Source organism: Cryptomeria japonica, chromosome 8, assembly GCF_030272615.1.
Source record: "Cryptomeria japonica chromosome 8, Sugi_1.0, whole genome shotgun sequence".
Taxonomy (NCBI): domain Eukaryota; kingdom Viridiplantae; phylum Streptophyta; class Pinopsida; order Cupressales; family Cupressaceae; genus Cryptomeria; species Cryptomeria japonica.
The window spans coordinates 481,982,739-482,002,509 of NC_081412.1; the positions used below are offsets into that span (position 1 = coordinate 481,982,739).

Sequence of the window (19,771 nt, forward strand, 5' to 3'; positions counted from 1 at the left end):
AATTTTTATTTTTATTTTATTATGAGATTTCTATACTTTTTATATATTTTTTTATCAATTTATCTATATATACATATAATTTTCTACAATAAAAATGGCTAGATACGCCTGTAGGACCATCACACCTATGCCCCATGTTACGAGAGTCCCACCTTCTCTAGTTGTGGAAGAAGAATCGATATAGTTTTAACGGGTTCTACCTAAACAACTAAAAACAGGGGATCTAACTATTTACATCCCTTAACAGACGGATATCCATTACTGTGAATTCCGAGGCACAATAGATAGCTGAACAAGAGCGATGTCAGGAGAGACCCAACTGCTTGGGAGGAACCCAGGTGGAATCACAGGGGACCAGGCTCAGACCAGGTTCCATAAGAAATCAAAACCCGATTCCAAGGCTGCCGGGGCAATTCTGGTAACAACGTATTACAAATGATTTTTGAGGAAAAAATGGAAAAAACCAACAAACAATTTTTGAGGAAAAAATCGTGAAAACCTAGAAATCTAAGGTTACAAATCATCATTTTTGTGGAAAAAAAGGGTAAAACCCAGATAACAAAAACCCACACGAAGATCGCAGATTACAGATGATAATTTTAAAGGAAAAATTATAAACCCTCCAAACAATTTTTGAGGAAAAAATCGTGAAAACCTAGCCAACAATTTTTCAAGAAAAAGTCGTCAAAACCTTGCAAAAAATTTTTGAGGAAAAAATCTAAAAATCCTAAAATGTTGCGTGGCAAGACACCAAACATCACGTGGCAAAACCTTGATTTTTGAGGAAAAAATCAAGCAAAACCCTCCCATGAATTTTTGTGGAGGAAAATTATAATACCCAGAACAAGAAAACTTGAAAATGTTTTTTTTTTAAGGGACACAAATTATAAAACCTGGAAATAATTTTTGAAGGAAAAAATTATTAAAACCCAAAATTTTATTTTTGAGAAAAAAAAAAACCTGAAATATTTTTTTGATGCCAAAATTATAAAACCTAAAATAATTTTTTTAAAGGGGAAAACTATAAAAACCTAAAGAATAATTTTTTTAAAGGGGAAAACTATAAAAACCTAAAGAATAATTTTTTTAAAGGGGAAAACTATAAAAACCTAAAGAATAATTTTTTAAGGACGAAAAATTATGAAAAACCCCGAAAAATTTCTCCACAAAAAGTATGCAGATCAAACCACTATCTTAAAAAAACAAAACAAATATCGTAGAAGCTAGAGATCATGCCAAGAAAAACTGCTGTTGCCGAAAAACCGAAATCCACAGAAAAAACGTGTCAAAACGCCCAAACACTTGCCGAAATCAACCCTGCAGCCATTAGGAACTTGTTTGGAAAATATGCATGCAGGGTAGTGCATTTTGTGTGCAAAAAATTCGAGGTTTGCAGGAAAAATCGCGGGAAAAAAACTGCCGAAACTGTTATGCCCGCGCAGAAAAATCCTAGAAAAAGTGCAAAAAAATCGTGGAAGATAGATGAAAAAGCGGATGCGCCACAAAACCTGCAAAAAAAAAGCGAAAATATCGCATCGAAAAGAAGATTGCCGCTGCGTCGCAGCAAAAACACCCACGAACTGCAGAAAGTTTGCCCATGAATCATGAAAAATAACCGTCGCCAGAAAAAAACTAACTGAACTCTGATGAGAATCGGACGTAGCAAAGTCACAAAAATTTGCAGAAAAGAATGTGCCCTAGTCACGTAGGACACATACCCTAAAAAAATCGTTGTCAACTTTCAAAAATCTCACTAAGGATGTTTTCATTAAAAAAATCGATTAAAAAATTCTATAAAAAATTCCAGAAAGGAGACCATGAATTTTTATTAAAAAATTCGCCAGATCTTCAAAAATCCCATTAACCCACTTTGATACCATGAAAAATAATTGGATCAAATTGAATGATATTGAACTATCAGATGAATTAATTACGAATATACAACCGTATATAAAGGAATTACAAGACAGTGTTCTAAAAGGAACGAATTGTCAAACTAAAGCTTAAAATGCTAATTAAAGCTAAAAAGCTTAAAACTAAAAAGCAAACTATGCGTTCTTATAAAAGAAGCAATAGTTGACTATTGACTAACTAAATGACCATTAATAGAACCACAAAAGAAGGTAACTATCTAAAAGAATTAATTATTCTAATATATTGTCCCACATGCAAGTTGCAGCTATGACCAGCAATGTTGGAACCCTTCAATCACCCAACTCAACAAACTCTGCAAAAAAACTAGAAGCAATACATTCACCAAACCCTAGTAAAATCTGAAACATCAAAACACTTCAAAATTCATTGCAAACCCCAAAAATCTGAAACTTTGCTGAAGCACAATGTGATTGTTGAATAGTACCACTACAAAACTAGCTAGGGATCATCTTGCAAATCCGTAACTAGGATCAAATGAGGGTTTTTGGCCCTCAACGGTTTCAAGAAGAACACAGAGGTTCAATCTGGCAGCATAACAACATACGAAATCTTCAAACTCCTTTTGTAGCCTTTTGGATGGAAGTTTTTAATTTAAAAGTGTAATAATTACTTTTCCCTCAATAAATGAACTTTTTGAATTAAAAATAACATTTAATCAAAGGCTCCCTTAACTACATGTCCAAATTTTAGAACACTTAATTACTTTTCCAATGAGCTATTACACTAAGTAGTTCTTTTATTACTTCTCAACATTAGACCACATTAGTGAAATATTAATTAATTATTCAATAACGCACCCAAGTTTTGGAAAGCACCAAAACTGAGTTGGAATTAAATTGTGATCTCTACCCTTTGATCATTTTGCTTATCTTAACATCTCCAATGGTGCTCTCCCACCTTCTTGTTCTGCTCTCGAAAGTCTCTACATCCGAATCAGCATTGTCATCATGACTTGGGCTACCTGTATTTTTGTCACCTTGATGCTGATCTAGGTTATCATCAATGAAAACTAGGTCTATTCCTTGTGATCTGAATCTCACCTTTAGATGGAGCTTCTTGAAGTTGAATACCTGAATCGTTAGCCACAATAGGCAGATCTTTTGTAATCTAGAACTCTAGAGATGTGTGGAAAGGACTTGGTTCCTTATCAATTACAACATTTTTGCTAAGAGTCAAGCAGTCGGTGTCAACATCAATCAACTTGTAGGCAGTATGATTGTCACTATATCGTAAAGTATCAATTTCTTATTATTTGTATCTAATTTGACTCTCTTTTCACTTGGAATCCAAGCATAGGCAATGGAACCAAGGATCTTAAAATGACTAACATTTGATTTCCTCCTTGACCATGCTATCTCTACCTGATCACCCAGGATTCGAACCCAGACTTCATCTTCTCCTAATGAAGGTTACACCCCACTGATCATATACGTTATACCCTATCTAGTTTTTCCTCTTGTTTTGTTCATTTTGGGCCCCCCCCCCTGTTAGGGGGGTGCTCGTCCCTTGTCCTATTCGGCCTGCCCCGACTGAAGGGAAGGGACCCTCCCAAGAGGCTTCTCCGCCATTTCTGAAAGTAGTGAGACGATCATCCCATTTGCATCAGCAGTATCACTTACTTCATCATCTGCGGCATTTTACGCTGAGGATATTTAGACTATTGGGGCAGCAGTGCTATGATTTGGTTGATTGGGGTTAATAAGGCGTAACGTATTGCTGCCCCTACCTCTAAATAGCGGCGGTTTAATGCTTCGATTCTTTCTGCTTGCTACTTTCGCCCACCCATGGTAAGTAAGAGTCTGGGGCCCGGCCGGCGCATGAAACATACCTTCGGGGGAGTAAGGACTAAATAGGGAAATTCTATCCCATCAAAGCAAGCGGATCGGGTGAAACGAACAGGCATTCTAAAAGCGGGTGTTCTAAAAGCCCTCCCGAGCTAGGGCTCGCGAACTCCATCAAAACTAATGGGTGCGTAGGATTGTCTTATGTTTCATTGCCTGTGTGGGAGACCTATCTAGAAAATAAACTGCAGTATATAGTGTCAAAACTCTTAGAATAATATCTTTATTAGGTCTAGGTAATGGTTAATAATGTAATTTAATGTTATTATAACTTGTTTCTATTTTGGACATTTGTTTCATTATGGAAACATCGTCGTTGTATTTTTTGAAAAATTTGTCCAGTAAAAATCGATTTTTTTTAGGGCCATCTGTGCATTGTTTTGCATTTCGTGATCTTGCTTCTTGTGTGTTTGTTCGTGGGCACCTTTCTACCCATGAGCCCTTTGTTCTTTTTTCGTGCAACGACATTTCTTTTTCCATCAGTTTCTGCCCTCACGTGTTTTGGTTTCCATGACCTTTGTGGCTTCTGTTGAGCGATCTTCGTGTTTTGTCTGTGTGCGAAAATGACCTCGAGTTTCCTGTTTTTCTGGTCGGAGCTGTTTTCAACTCGGCTAGGGTTTTCTTTGATGGGATTTCTGCTCACGATTTCCGTCGTGTTTCTTCTATCTACAACCCGTGATCTCTTGCTTGGCGCCCACAACCTCCGTTTGCCTATGTATTTTGATTAAAACGTGCGAAGAGTTTTTCACGTTTTTCAGAAAATCGTGATCTACTTCTTTCTACCGACTAAGGTTTTTTGATAAACCCTTTGATTTTTTTGCTAGAATTAGTTTTAAACAACAGTTTCCTTGTGGGTTTTTTACAAAGATTTTTGGGTCTTCGTCAAATTTTTCGGGTTTGTGCTAGCCTTACTTTTAGTCTCGGAGGTTGTACTTGAATTTGCCTTATTTTTTGTATTGGAATATGTGCCTCGGGTTTTGTGCTCTTCAGGAATCATTTTTTCACCTCTTTAGTGAATTTCGTTGTCCGTGCCTCTGAAAGCATGTAAGATGGCATTTTTGACCAACATAATGTTGGAAGGTAGTGAGCGATTTTATGGCAAAAATTACAACACGTAGAAGCAGCGAACGATGAGAATCTTTGAATATTGTTGCCTAGATGATCTCGTTCTAGGTAAAGAATCTCGTCCTACCGTAGTTGGACAAGATTAGGATAAGTTTGATGAGCGCAACCAGGAAGTGGTTATGCTTATCAAACTTTCGGTTATTGATGTTCAACTGCCTTAAGTGCCATTCGACAAGACAACTATAGAGATCTGGACTATTTTGAAGGATCTCTATGAGACATTAGACAAGAGCCGTGTGTTATTTCTGAAGAACTGGCTATTTTCTATTATGATGGATGAGTGTATGTCCTTACAGGAGCATCTGAAGAAGATTAAGGACATTCGAGATTAACTGGAATCAATTGGTTGAAAAATGGAGGAAGAGGATATGGTAGTCATCACCCTGAAGAGTCTACCTAAATCTTATGAGCACTTTATAGAAACGATCAACATTACTTCAACTAATGTTGACTTGAAGTTTTCCAGAGTTGTGCACCAAACTTCTACGGCAAGATTGTTGGGAACAAAAGTTTGGTAGCGGTGCCACTTTGTCCTCCACAGAACAAGTCTTCGCAGCCAAATCCTTTCATAAGGATAAAGGCAATTCTCTGTCTTCTCAGCAGAAAGGCCCCAGTTAGCCGCAGGATAGCTCAAAGAAGAAGAAAGTCCAATGTAACAGTTTCTATAAGTATGGTCACTTGATAAAGGACTGTTGGAATCGTTTGGCTTCCGACCAGAGGAAGCAGGGAGGGTCTCAGCGTAAGGCCAATGTCGCAGAGCACTCAGAGCAGAAAAAATCTGCCTTCTATGTTTTCATGGGGAAAAGACCTGCAGATCATGTGAAGTCTTCTGCTTGGTACATAGACTCCGGTGCATCTCGACACTTCAATCATCAGCGTGATTGGTTCACAAACTTCTCACCTTTCATTGATTCAGTTTTTTTTGGAGGAGGTGAAGAGTACATTGTTGTCGGCAAGGGCAATATTCAAATACAGTCTGGTGGGAGGAATCTTATATTCCTCAATGTATACTATTGTAATGTCCCCATTTTAGCTTGTTATTAGATGATGTGTCATTAGCCCATTTTGCCTTGGTCTGGAGGGCCTAGGCATTTTCAGTTACAAGCCAATTGGAGGTGTTTTAGGAGGGTTTTCAAATACTTATTATTTATAGTAAGTCAGCCGTGGCTCAGTGACTTGAAATATTTGAAACATTTTTGAATGTCAGTATTTTGGTGCATTTAATTCTTCATCGGGTTTGCCAATTTAGTGAGCCATTAATTAATTAGGCGATTAAATTTGAAGTTCCTAAAGTTAAATTTAAATATTTAACTTTAGTGATTATTTAATGTTGGGACTAATGTTTAAAGGGAAAAATTAAAAGCTCCCTTTCGTTGTCGAGACATAAGGGGATATTAATATATTATTATAACATTCTTTATCCCACATTTATGATGTATTGGGAAATGTGCCCAAATGGAGTTATAAATAAGAGCTTTTAATGCTGATTGTGTATCTTGGAGTTTGTTTTTTTTGGAAGATTTGCTGGAGTGATTTCTTGGCATTTGAGGACGTAATCCCTCTCTTGCAACATTTCCTACACCTGTGAAATACCAGGCTTGGGAAATAAATTAAACATTTGGGTAATTGAATGGATAGTCTAGCATTATTATTATGAGTTTGGACTGTGAGTTCACAGCTAGGAAAGATTCGCAGGTTTTGATTGTGATTGGAAAACACTATAATCTCTACGATGAGAGTTTAATGCACAAGCATGTTGCCTGAATATCTGTTATCAGCTAGCAAGGATGTGGCTACCAAGGAGAGCATGCATATGTAGTCCACTTGATGGTAGGGGCGATGCAAAATCTGAATTTGATGATGCTTAACTTGATTTTCTTCTGGATGATGTTGATCTTCCACCTATTGAACCTGTTATAGATCCAGTTCCAGTTATTCCTCTTGCATCTCATGTTGGTCCTTCTACTCTTCGGCCTAAATGGTTGGTTGAGACCATAAGTGATCTTCATCCTGATGAGCTCATCGAGGGTAGATCTTCCAGAAACAAGAGCAAGCAGCAAACTACAGTCAACTTTACTCTCATGGCCAACATTCACAGTGTTTTTGAGCCTCTAACATATTATGAGGCTAAAGGAATTCTTAAGTGGGACCAAGCTATGGAGGCTGACCACCATAGTCTTCTGAAGAATAACACTTGGGTCCTTTCTGATCTTCCTCCAGAGAAGAAGCCTATTAGCTACAAATGGGTGTATAAAGTTAAGTACAAAGTTGATGGAACCCTTGACAAGTACAAAGCTCGTGTCATGGGGTTCTCACAGATTGAAGGCATTGAATAGGCTATGGAGGGTGACTACCATAGTCTTCTGAAGAATAACACTTGGGTCCTTTCTGTTCTTCCTCCAGGGAAGAAGCCTATTAGCTACAAATGGGTGTATAAAGTTAAGTACAAAGTTGATGGAACCCTTGACAAGGACAAAGCTTGTCTCATTGCTATGGCGTTCTCATAGAAGGAAGGCATTGACTATGAGGAGACTTTTGCTCTTACAACCAAGATGCGTATCATACAGCTCGTCCTTGGTTTTATAGACTCAAATTGGGCAGGTTCCATTGATGACAGAAAATCAACAAGTGGGTATGTTTTCAGTTGGGGATCTGGTGCAGTCACATGGACTAGCAAGAAGCAACAGGCAGTGGCTCTTTCCTCGATAGAAGCAAACTATTGAGGAATAGTTAAGGCAGCTTGTGAGGTAGTTTGGCTTCGGAGGATGCTTTCAGACATGCAAATGTCTCAAGCAGGTCCTACTCCCCTTTACTATGACAATCAAGGGGTGCTCAAATTGGCCAAGAATCTGATCTTCCAAGAAAGAACCAAGCATGTTGAACTTCATTCGGAAGTTGGTTGAAGACGGATCAGTTCAGTTGTTGTAAGTTCCGACAGAGGATCAAACAACAAATATTCTCACCAAATCTCTGAGCCTTGATAAGTTTGTAATATTTAGGGGACAACTTGGTGTAGTTGATAGATTGACCATTAAGGGAGGGTATTAGAATAATATCTTTATTAGTTCTTATTAATGGTTAATAATGTAAAAATAATGTAATTATAGCTTGTTTCTATTTTGGATGTTTGTTTCATTATGGAAACATCCTTGTTGTATTCTATAAATGATCGTTTGATCATTTCATTAATTCATTCAATATTTTACCAAAACAAAAACCTCTTGGGAACTCCCTTGTTCTTCATCATACATTGGGCCATTCTATTGTGGAGTGTAGGTGTGGTAAATTGTCTTTTGATGTTGTGTTTAGCACAAAAGGTGCTAAATTCATTTGACAAAATTCGCCTCCATTTTTAGATACAAAAGTGGTTATTTCACACTTGACTCTTTTTCTACTATTGCTTTGAATTTTTGAAAGTCATTAAACACCTTGGATATAAAATTTAGAAAATATACTCACGTTTTCCTACTAAAATCATCCACAAAGGAAAATATTTGCACCTAGTGATTAATGCCATGTTCATTGGTCCACAAATATCTGCATGAACGAACTGCAGGATTCTCTTGGCTCTCTAAGCATGTGCATCTTTAAATGGCCTTCTATGTTGCATCCTCTCCTCACAAGCACCACACACACCTTGTATTTGTTGCTGAATGTCAGGAATAACATCTACCAAGTTCACTCAAGCCAATTGAGAGAGGTAGGATGAATTGAGGTGTCCATACGGTTAATTCCAAAGCGTTGTAATGGCTGATGCACTCTTGGCTACTAATGCATGTTCCTTGACTTGTCTAATCTCAACCAATCTATACGGTCCATGATCTTTTATATTAAAAGCAATAGTCTTCTTGGTCTCCTTGTCAATAATACTTCAGTTGTGTTTACTGAAAATGACATCTAGATTAGTATTATGTTGCATAATCTGACTTACAGAAAGTAGATTGAGCTCCATTCTCGGTACATAGCACACATTGAAAAATGTAACTTTTTCCATCCAGATGTTATCTGCACAATCCCTCTGCCTAGAAGTGTGTACCTCTCACCACCACCAAAGATCACTGAATCAGACCGAGCAATGTTCTATGTGAACCAGTCTTGCTTGTTGGTGAAGAGACGTGATGCTCTTGAATTGATGTACCGAGTAGATAAATTTGACTGATCTATTGGGCTTTTGGCCATGAATGCAGAGAATGTTGGTGCCTTCTCATCTGAATGCTCTTCAACGTGAGCTTTTTGCAGATTCTATTGAGACCCTCCTTGGTTGGATTTCTATTCTGCAAACCCTTTTTTAGATTGTTTCTTCATATGACCCAACTTACCACAATAATGAGGTGATGTTTTTCAGTTTTTGTATTGCATTCCTGTGACCTTATCTTTTCTTGTGTGATCGTTTGCCTGTACCTTTGTCTTTGGTTGCAAATCCTTGGTCCACACTCGTCGTCTCACTGTTGCTACTGAATTGTTCCTTTCATCTATCTTGTTGTAAGAGCTTATTGCATAGCTCTTCAAACTTTAGGTAATGAGGCCATTTAAAATAAACAAATTCCTCCCTATGCACATTGATCTAATAACCTTGGTTTTTTTTTTTTATTTTAAATCCAAGTTTTGCCAATACTGAAATTTAAAGAAAAACCTTTCAAATCCTTGTTTGCAATCCTACAAATCTTTCACTTTTTGCTCTAGTTGCAAAACCCCATGCCCTAGCCCTGGTTAAAATAAAATTTCATACCTACAAAACCTCCAAAAAATACTGTAAGATACAGCTAAAACCCTAGCTGTCGTAGTTTTGACAAAAAATAAAAATAAAAAAACTTTAGCTGCCATGGATTTGTAGAAAATGTTAAAAAAAAACTCGATTTTATTTAAAAATTGTCAAAAACCTGTGCCATAGCTGCCAGACCTGAAAGATTTTCTAGTTGTGGCCTTCATTGCTTCAAAAATTATTGCTATGATTTAAAGAAAAGAAAGCAACTGACATGATTTGAAAAGAAACACGTATTTATAATTAATAAACCCTCACAAAATATATAATCTCTTGCAATGATAGTAGATGCTTGACAAAGGATGGTGGTGAAAATCCAAGGACGTTGAACCATGTTCCTCTCCATGGGAATACACAAATCAAAATATATATGTAAGATGTCTTAGCATGAGGAAGAAGATCATGATGTATGATGATGTTGTTCAAATGTTGCTACGTTGGTATGAAATTATGTCACAAACAAATTAGGGACAAGCTCAATCAATGAAGAAGGTTGCAAATCAAGGCCTTGTGGAGATGAATGACAAAAAAGATCCAAAGATAAAGATGGTGTGACCCCAACTATGATGGACCTAACATCAAAGAGATGATGAACATCCTCAAGTGTGTCCTCCAAGTTTGTGAGATGGGATTCACAAAACAAACTTGCAATACTTGTCAAGCACTCATCGCATTGTACCAAATTTGAAAGATTATGATGTACCGGCTGCAAAGAATCAATCTAAGCAACAATAAATGGAAATGTATACTATCCATAGATGGAAATGTATTTAAAAAAAAACAATAGGTGGAAAGGTTATCTCAATATATGACATCCGACTATACTAACCATGCCATGATGATGTGTCGACACAAAATATCTGAGTGTGAACATCTAGAGATGAATCTGGTAGTGTTGGAAAGCAAAAATCCTCAGTCTTCTGATAGTGACTAATAGATAAAGAAGATGAAGCCTCTGAATTTGGATTAGGAGTCGTTGAAGCTAAAGAATCAATCGGTGTCTCTATAGGTGGAGAAGGAGAATCAGTTGAAGCTTCAATGTCATTAGAACTATCAAGACCTACCAAATAATCAAACAAATCTCTGTATCATTGTTGTATGGTAGGTTATCACAATCATCAAGGGGCACAAGACTGCCTAGAACATGATCTACAGGGAATAAAGAGTGATGTGGGTCTCCATATATCTCCCAAATTCTGGTCCAAAGAATGTGTGGGAACTCAATATGCAAGATGGAATATATAGTGTCAAAATCAACACTGCTACCAACTAATTCAAACATGATCATTTCTGTGTCCCCATGCTATCTTTTGATTAGGTGTAGTTGGTTCAACAACCAGTCCATAGAGATGAGGCAAGAGATGAAGCCACTTGAGATGTTTGAGGGTGCCGTCTTGTCAAGACTTATAGTTTCCTTTGTTCAGGGTGATTTTGGTGGATGAATTGGAAAACCCATGAATTTACAATGATAGGCTCCTAATAGTAACATATAGATTAGAGATCAAAACATGTGAAATCAGAACTCCCACAACATAAAAAATTGGTCCCATATTTTGGAAAATATTAAAAGTATAAGTCGAAATAGAAAAAGTAACTTAAAACTAAAACAATAGGTACCTGAGACAAAATCAAGAAAAAGTAGGTAGATGGCTACAAAGTACATGGAACCAATTTTCCAGTGCCTATTTGCTTGCCAACATTTGATACCACATGCCCAAGTTATGTCTCTCAGAAAAAAAATTCTTTAGGCATCAAAAATCAAGCTAGGGTACTATTCAGGTGACCCTGTGGTGACGTTGCTGGCTTTGACTGAGTAGAGGTGGTAGGATGGGTGCTGCTAGATTTGGGCACTAGGACCAAGCCACTAGCTGAGGTAGTGGATCTCATTTCTTCAGCAATTGCAAGGGTTCAAGCCCTTGTGGACTGGTCATAACTGGGATCTTCCCCTTACTATGACCAAGGCCTTTGGTCTTGTGCAGGTGCTAATATCAACCCTATGATGGTTGTAGTTGCCAAATAATTAAAAAATAAAATTGAAAATCATACAAGTACTAGCTTTGATGTAGAGGAGTATTCTTGACAAAATGATGATCATGCAACAATGCAATATGATGATGTACATCCGTATGGATTCATACGATTGCATGAATTGGTAAAATTCAATCTTGGCAAACTGCCAAAATGGTTAATTTTTTTGGTGCCAAACCCTGTTGTTTTTAAGGGGTAAATGCTTTTGACTCGGAGCTATGAATCAGTGATGTCACAATCGGGGGACCCCATCTCTATTTAAACATTCAACAATACCATCCCATTGGGGGTTGAAACTTGATCGTAAGAACAGCAACACCAAAACTTAACCATCGCACCATGCCACTATCGGCAATGCCAAACCCTATCAAGTTTATATCATTTTTTATGATTTTTTGGGTTTGTTGAGCTCAATCGTGAGGTTTGGTTTGTGTTGGGATGCATTGTATAAAAGTTTTTTGTTGAAAACTCTCCACATAAGGGATGGGAATTGAAGATCTGAAGCTTTGGCACTATGTAAGAGTTGTTGATCAGCTCCATAGGAGCCAAGGATCACTTGCAACCAAAATTTTTTTTATACAAGAGAGAAGCAGTGGGAATGCTATAAAGCTAGACAATTCTTTAGACACATAAATGAAACTAGTACACTATACAATTTGGAAATCTGTGTTATAAAGGCAAGGATAAAACCTTAATAGACATGCTAAGATCTTAACAAGTGTCTTATCCTATGGTACGAGACAAAATGTAAACAAGAAAGTTTAAGTATACAAGTATGAAGATGAATTAATATGAAACTTGTTTGGTATACTATCTGAGTATGTTCACACCAACTACAAATATGTATATATTTATGATTTATATGTTTTTAGTATGGACATACCCAACCACTTAAGAGTCAAGAGAGGATGTCATACTGGCATATTGTATCCACTTATCCATACCTGTAGCCAATTCCGATTTCGTAACTTCATTTTTATCTAGGTTTATTGGTTTTTATTGATTCCTAGATTCTTTAGTTGTGATCTCATTTTCCTAAATTCTAGAAGGGTGTTGAAACAATTAGACAGATTATTATTTCATATCTGGATTTCTTAACTTTTTGGTAGCCTTTTAGCACTTTGAATGTTCTTGAATCTTTAATGTCTTGCTAAGGCTTGAAACCACTAACAACAATAAAATGAGTTTTTACAAGTTTTAATGCTTGGGAAAATCTTGTTTTATACTCAGACCTTTGGGATTCTAAATGATGCTGCGATAAAGCTTGAAGGTTCGGATGTTGTGCAAATTCTTGATAATCTGGAATACCAGAAAATGTGAATTTTTTCTGGAATTCTAAATGTGTTATTTGTATTGTATCCCTCTAAGTGTACACTTGCATTATTATTAGAGTTTGATCAGATTATGGATCAGTTACAAAGAGATACATTTCTGAAATTATTATTCCGAGAGGTGTAGCCTATGGTGGCAGCAGGGGGGAGAAGCATCTGATGTCGTGACCATGAAAGAACAACTATTTAGAGATGACATTTGTTTTTTAAATATAAAAATCCTAACCCTAAAGTAAATAAAATAGCCTTATAGTAAAATAAACTAGCATACCTTTCTTAGATAAATCTATGTAAAAGATGCTGATAGATCATTCTTGAGGCACCTATTTTTGAGAAGATGGATGTTTTCATAAAGAGTGCAGATATGTTTTTCTAGATTGCATTGCAGAAAATAGTATGATTTGAACACTAGCTACACAAATTTATGAGACTTCTTATGTCACAAAACTTGAATGAGAGGTAGTCCATTCTTAACTTATTTCATGTGGGTTCCCTTTGATTGACGAGTTATTTTGGTTATATATATATATGCTTATCTACTCATTCTGGAGCCTGTCTTTGTAAATGAACTGTCCTGTTAAGCATAACTTCTGTCCAGTTTATTTTGTGTAGTTATCCTCTTATGATTGATTAAACATTTGTCTCGTTTTTCGTGACAAGTGTGGATCTTCTGATGAATACATTGTTGAATATTGAATACATATATCACCATTATTAAATTTGTTTTTTTAAAAGGATCATGTGGTGTACTAGGTATGCTCTATTAATAGTGTTATTAGCTGTAAAAGATGAAGCTAAATATTTAACAAGACATTCATGTAACTTTTGAATTCTATAGAGCTAGTGTGTAATTGACTCAGGTGAACTAATTGCAGGTACCACCCACTTTGAGATTTATTTTGGATGGAGAGATGCCACATTACCTGCTTGCAAAGGATCTTATTTTACAGGTAAGGTCCATGTCCTAGGCTTTGATGGCTTTTGACCCTAAATTTGTCAGTCTACTCTATGCCCTCTGTCTTATTCATTGCCAGTCTACCATATGCCTGCTGTCTTAGGATTTACTGAAATTCTTATTTTGATTTTAAATAGTCATATATGGGTTTTGTTTAAATACACTTGAGGGTTAGATTTTTAGCACATTTCCTATTCAATCTTTTACAGCTATGATGCATTAAGTGTTGCAGATTATTGGTGAAATAACTATATCTGGAGCAACATACCGAGCAATGGAATTTACAGGTTCGACAATTGAAAGACTGACGGTTAGTACTTATAACATGGTTGTAACTGTATTTTTTTTTCCTGCGAGGGCGTTTTTACTTTAGAACATAATTCTTGCAAAAATTTATGTTTATCTGATGTCCCTGTTCTTGCTGTCCACATAATCGATTTTATGAAATATAGTAAGTTGCTCCAAGACACTGAGTTCCTAAATACCATCTACATGCTGCATCTTCAATATGTAACAGATGGAAGATAGAATGACATTATGCAACATGGTTGTTGAAGCGGGAGGGAAGAATGGTGTTGTTGCAGCAGATAAGATAACTTTTGATTATCTTGAGGTATCATAATTGCAAATATCTCTTACATATAAAATTTGAAAACTCTATCTTATTCCCAAATTACATTGGGTTTAAGCATCTGTATGAAGATCATTTTTTCGTATGATATTCAAATCCCACAATTTTTTCGAAAGGTCACTATGGCATATGGAAAAAAAGTAATTCAACTGTGAAATGCTGTGCAGGGAAAGACAACATCTAGTTTTGAACCACAATATAGCGATGAAGCAGCCAGGTACAATGATCACGTTATTTTATTGCTTCCTATTACAATGGCAATATTAGCTCAAAATACTTCTCAGTTTAAGCCTCAACTTGGGCATATTGAATGTAACAACTATAAACTGAAATATGTCCTTTCTATATTGTTGTTTGAATGAGATCTATAAACTGTTAGCTGCTTTAGTGTCAGCAAGAACTTGTCTCTGTAGATTCATCAACTATTGGCATGTGAAAATGTATTATTTGAAAATAATATTGCAAAGGTTTTTGAAGTATTATGCACTGATCAGTAGACCATTGCATACATATTAAATGGAAAATCAGAATTATGGGTGTTAGATTAGGTGATATGAAGTTTAGAATTGGCCTACAATACTTTCCAAGAACTGTAATGCCCCGCCAGGAACCCCAAAGGAAAACCCACAACAAGGGAGAAACAATTTTTTTTTTAAAGTATAAACATAATAAGTGCATAAAACACAACATGCACGATAATAACATAGGTGGAAGACTTCACCATAATTCCTTAAGGGTTACCAACGAAGAATTAAAACCAAAAGTTAAATTCCACAATTAAGGTTAATCCAATAATCCTTCAAAACTCATAGAACATATTAAGCCATATGCAATAACAGATTACACCATTGAAAGATTGAAAGGATACCATATAATTTCTCTTCAATAAGCATTTACACATATCATAAAGGGAACTGATAAATAACATCCCAAACTTAGGATTACATTGCTCTTCCAATACATGGCTCTCAATATTCATATAAAGTTACAACTTAACCAAATACAAGGTTACATAAGATCATGACACAATGACCACATAGGTCTCCAAATAACAATAATCTCCAAACATGAGATAAGCATGAGCCACGAACCACAGAACACCTGCGAAGCCAATCCTCGCATGAAGGTACAAACAAGAACATCCGATGGGAAGTGGCACTACCACCCGACCATGTGATCCCAAACTGGACATCACCCCACCGTGCTAGGAGATAGCAGAGGACCCTCAAGCAGGCAAAAGCATGACATGGTCGACAAAACAATATGACTCCATGACAACACAATACGACTCCACAATATTCCAGGTGACTCAACATCATAAATACACAAGTGACTTGACATCACAAAACACAAGTGATTCGACATCACAAAACACAAGTGTCATCGCATAGCTTATGATGGTTACCATGGTCGGCCTCCATAGGTCCCGACCCCCATCTTGGGTTATCCTGGTAACCTTTCCTGAACCTCCGGCTCCAACTAAGTCTCATGCGGACCCTACCAGCCTTTCGTGAAGACAAGGTGATCGGTTTGCCATTCCAGGCCTTCTCACTACATTATGAGTCCTGTACAAGCACTCACCTATGCGCGAGGTACAATATCTTATTTAATGTTATGAACTATCCACCTAATCAATTAATTAGATTAGCACTTGTTATCTGACTTTCGATGGATTATCTTGCCAACCACTTTGGACGTGACCCCCACTCGAAAGCCACTCTCTCAAAGGACACTAAGCAAACATGGTCACTCCACAAGGACCCTATGGCGAAGCAGACAACCATAACACCACTATCCAAAAACAAGTGGTCAAAACAAGTTCATACCGACTCTTGGTTAACCATAAGGCAAATACACTACATGGTTAAGACAATGAAGTCATCATATATCACTTGGTCAAGGGTACCAAATACGCCACCACAGGACGACTGAACCACAGACCAAAAATAACTCAATTATAACTCTTTGCAAGGAAAACTAATTTCACTAAGTCCGCACTTAGACAATCTTTGAGAAAATCAGCATCATAAGCACTTGCAATTTCATTGATTGAAAATTAAATAAAACACTCTTTTACGACATTCACATCTATTCAATTTCCAAATCAATATTCCATCAAGAATAAAATCCACATTAAATATTCAACTGAATAGGCATTTTAATTCATTTCTAGAATATATCCAAATTTACCAATTTGAATTTCTAATTTATGCCTTGACTTCGATAAATAAATTTATTAAACCACATAATAAAATCACTTTGAAAATTACTATTTTTATTTAACATTAAAAACCAACTTTAAGAATATTTCATTATAAACAAATAAAATTCACGACACATAAAAAAAAGGTGTACCGCGAAGGGTACAAGGTCACACGGGGGCCAAGGCCTACCCGCGGTAGTGCTGCTGTCGCGGCAGCAGGCACTACCTGCCAGTAGTTTGCTGCTGACCGGTAGCACTGCTACCAACCGGTAGCAGTCCTACCGACCGGTAGTGCTGCTACCGCATAGCAGTACTGCTGACCGATAGTACTGCTACCTGCGGGTAGCAGACTCTACCAACCCGCGTGGTGGGGCTAGCCCGCCATGTGTTAAGGTAAGGTCATCTAATAAAATAAATTCATGCTTCCCTAGCATTTAAAATCAATATGATACAAAGTCAATTTAACATGAAAACGATTCATTCCCTGATCATTTCACGGGCACACACACACTGCCAAAATCCAAATTACAAAGGGATATTTACCAATAAGGTAAATGGTGAAATAAAATCACACAAGAACCCAATAAATAACGATTTAGGCAACAATAGAAGAATTCAACAAGTAGGAGAAGGGTTAAAATAAATCTCCTTGCATCTAGAAAAAGACAATAACCAATTTTTGCCAACATAAACCTCAAATCTTGAGCAATTAGATACTAGAAAGCACACAACAATCTAAATCTAATTCTTTCTATTCCCAATAGAAGAGGTAATTTAAGAAGTTGATTTTCAAGAACAAAACACACAGCAAATAGAGAAATGAACCATTTCTTTCCTATAAGCAAATATATGATATAAGTTTCTCAAAATCAACAATAACATGCACTCTTTCTTCCATTCCAATCATTCCACAAGAATCTACAAAGAGATTTGCATTTATTTTAACACATAGGAAGCAACCGAAATATTCAAATTTAAATTTCAAACAAGAAGAGATTATCCAACCTTGAAGCAAACTAGAATCAAAATGATGGAAGAAATCCCAATCCTTGCAAACCAAATCAAATTCCAGCTCCACTTTTAGAATGGTTTTCCAAATTTCTCTTCCAAATTCTTTGCCTCCTCTTCCCGTGAATTTCCTGGAATATATGGGGAAAAATAATTCCAACCTAAACTTTCTAGGTTAAAAGTTTCCTCCACCAATCAGATTAAATTATTTAAAAAGTAAAAAGCAATCAGATTTACTCTTTTTCCAAATTTTTTTTTTTTTTTTCCAATAAATAAAATACAAAAGTCAATGGAAAGGTAAAAAGAAAAGATTTTTTATTTTTATTTCATTTCCTTTTTCACAATACTTTCCTCCCACACAAGCATTTAAAACTTAAATGGCTAGACAATTATTTATTTCCTTCCACTAAATATATTAATGCAACTTTACACAATAAAATAAGCCATTTAACCATTTAATCTAGCAATCATTAATTAAATGAATAATCTCACGACATATTAATTAACTAATTACGCCAACATAGAAATATCATCATCTACTCAATTAAATAACCATTTAAATAAACGGAGACGTGCACAACGAAGGATGATCAAATGACGACTCACTAAAGACCAAACCAAAGCACTATGACTCGCATACCGGCTAGATGGGAAAGACAACCGACTGACAACACTCACATGAGTGTAACTGCGGGTCAAGTTAGGGTCCAACAACTATCTCCTCCACTCCCATCAGACATATAAGGCACGCTCAGACCAGTGAAACTAGGTGGAGTCGATACCCCGTACCTACCCGGTACTTGTATCTGTAATCTCCTGCACCAAAGAACCACACGTGCATATAGACAAATATATATATATATATATATATAGACACGACACACACACCGATGAAGGAGAATCGTGACGTTTCCTGTCTCACCGGAGTGAGTGAAGGAAAATCATCCCCTCTCATCCCAATACACTTCAAACACGCAACGTATAAATAACGCATCACACATATAAGGTAAGATTGTCAGTCCATGATAATGATCCATAAAATAACATTAATCACGAGCACTGAGATACTGCATAAAATCATACACCACAAATCCAGATAAAGCATGAAATAACATCGCATAAAATCTGAATCAATATACAATAATGTTCCACTGAAGTCAATCAAAAACATACAAAAAGAGTCTGATCAAGGAGGGGTACTACAAGAACCTTAAAATCTTGTAAAGATGATTAAAATATAAACTTATATCTTAGCTTTTAAGGTTAATAACGTAATAATGAATCTTCTCAAACCAAACCTATGCAGTATGTTTCCTTATTTTTCTCCCTCCACTTTCAAATTATACCCATATGTGGCGATAGGGATGCATGCACAATGCCATACTGTCAGTGAAACAGGGAGATGCATACAAGGTGGTAGGATACACAACTTAGAGACTGGAACGTGTCTTGGTGATGTCTGGACATACAGGAGATGCCCTGCTATAAGAAACTGAAGGAAAGGAGGATCAAAGGACAAACAAAAAGTCTATGAAATACCCTAAAGCTCAGAGAGTTCAGAATTCTGGGACTAAGCCATTTCTTTCTCATTTTAAGAAGGAAATTCTCAGGTGAAAAGGAGGATCAAAGGACAAACAAAAAGTCTATGAAAACGTTGCCTCAGAATATCAGAGAAAACATGTCAGCAACATTACGAGCAAAAAGGAGAGCAAGATTTTACAAAATTTCAATTTGAGGCAACGTTTTGTAAGGCAAATTATAACACGATGGAGTACAGCTGAGAGGAGAAATCTCATTTTATTTAATGATCAAATGTATATACCAGTTAATTTTGACTTTCTTATATTTTGAAACATGTTTTTTTATACATGCATCAGACAAATTATGTATCTACTTATTCTGGTACCTTGATTCTGAAAATTGTGTTCCCAGTCTGGTAAAGGTCTACCCAT

General features: G+C 36.4%; 1 protein-coding gene across 1 annotated transcript in view; it reads left to right on the forward strand.

The window, feature by feature from the left end:
- The window catches only part of LOC131077292 (3-isopropylmalate dehydratase large subunit, chloroplastic), an 89,193-nt gene that overhangs the window by 42,352 nt on the left and 27,070 nt on the right, over positions 1-19,771 (forward strand). The window contains exons 7-10 of the mRNA XM_058014754.2: positions 13,898-13,972; positions 14,210-14,287; positions 14,495-14,590; positions 14,776-14,825. Of these exons, the coding sequence (XP_057870737.2) occupies positions 13,898-13,972; positions 14,210-14,287; positions 14,495-14,590; positions 14,776-14,825 (299 nt within the window). The remainder of the gene's footprint in view (positions 1-13,897; positions 13,973-14,209; positions 14,288-14,494; positions 14,591-14,775; positions 14,826-19,771) is intronic.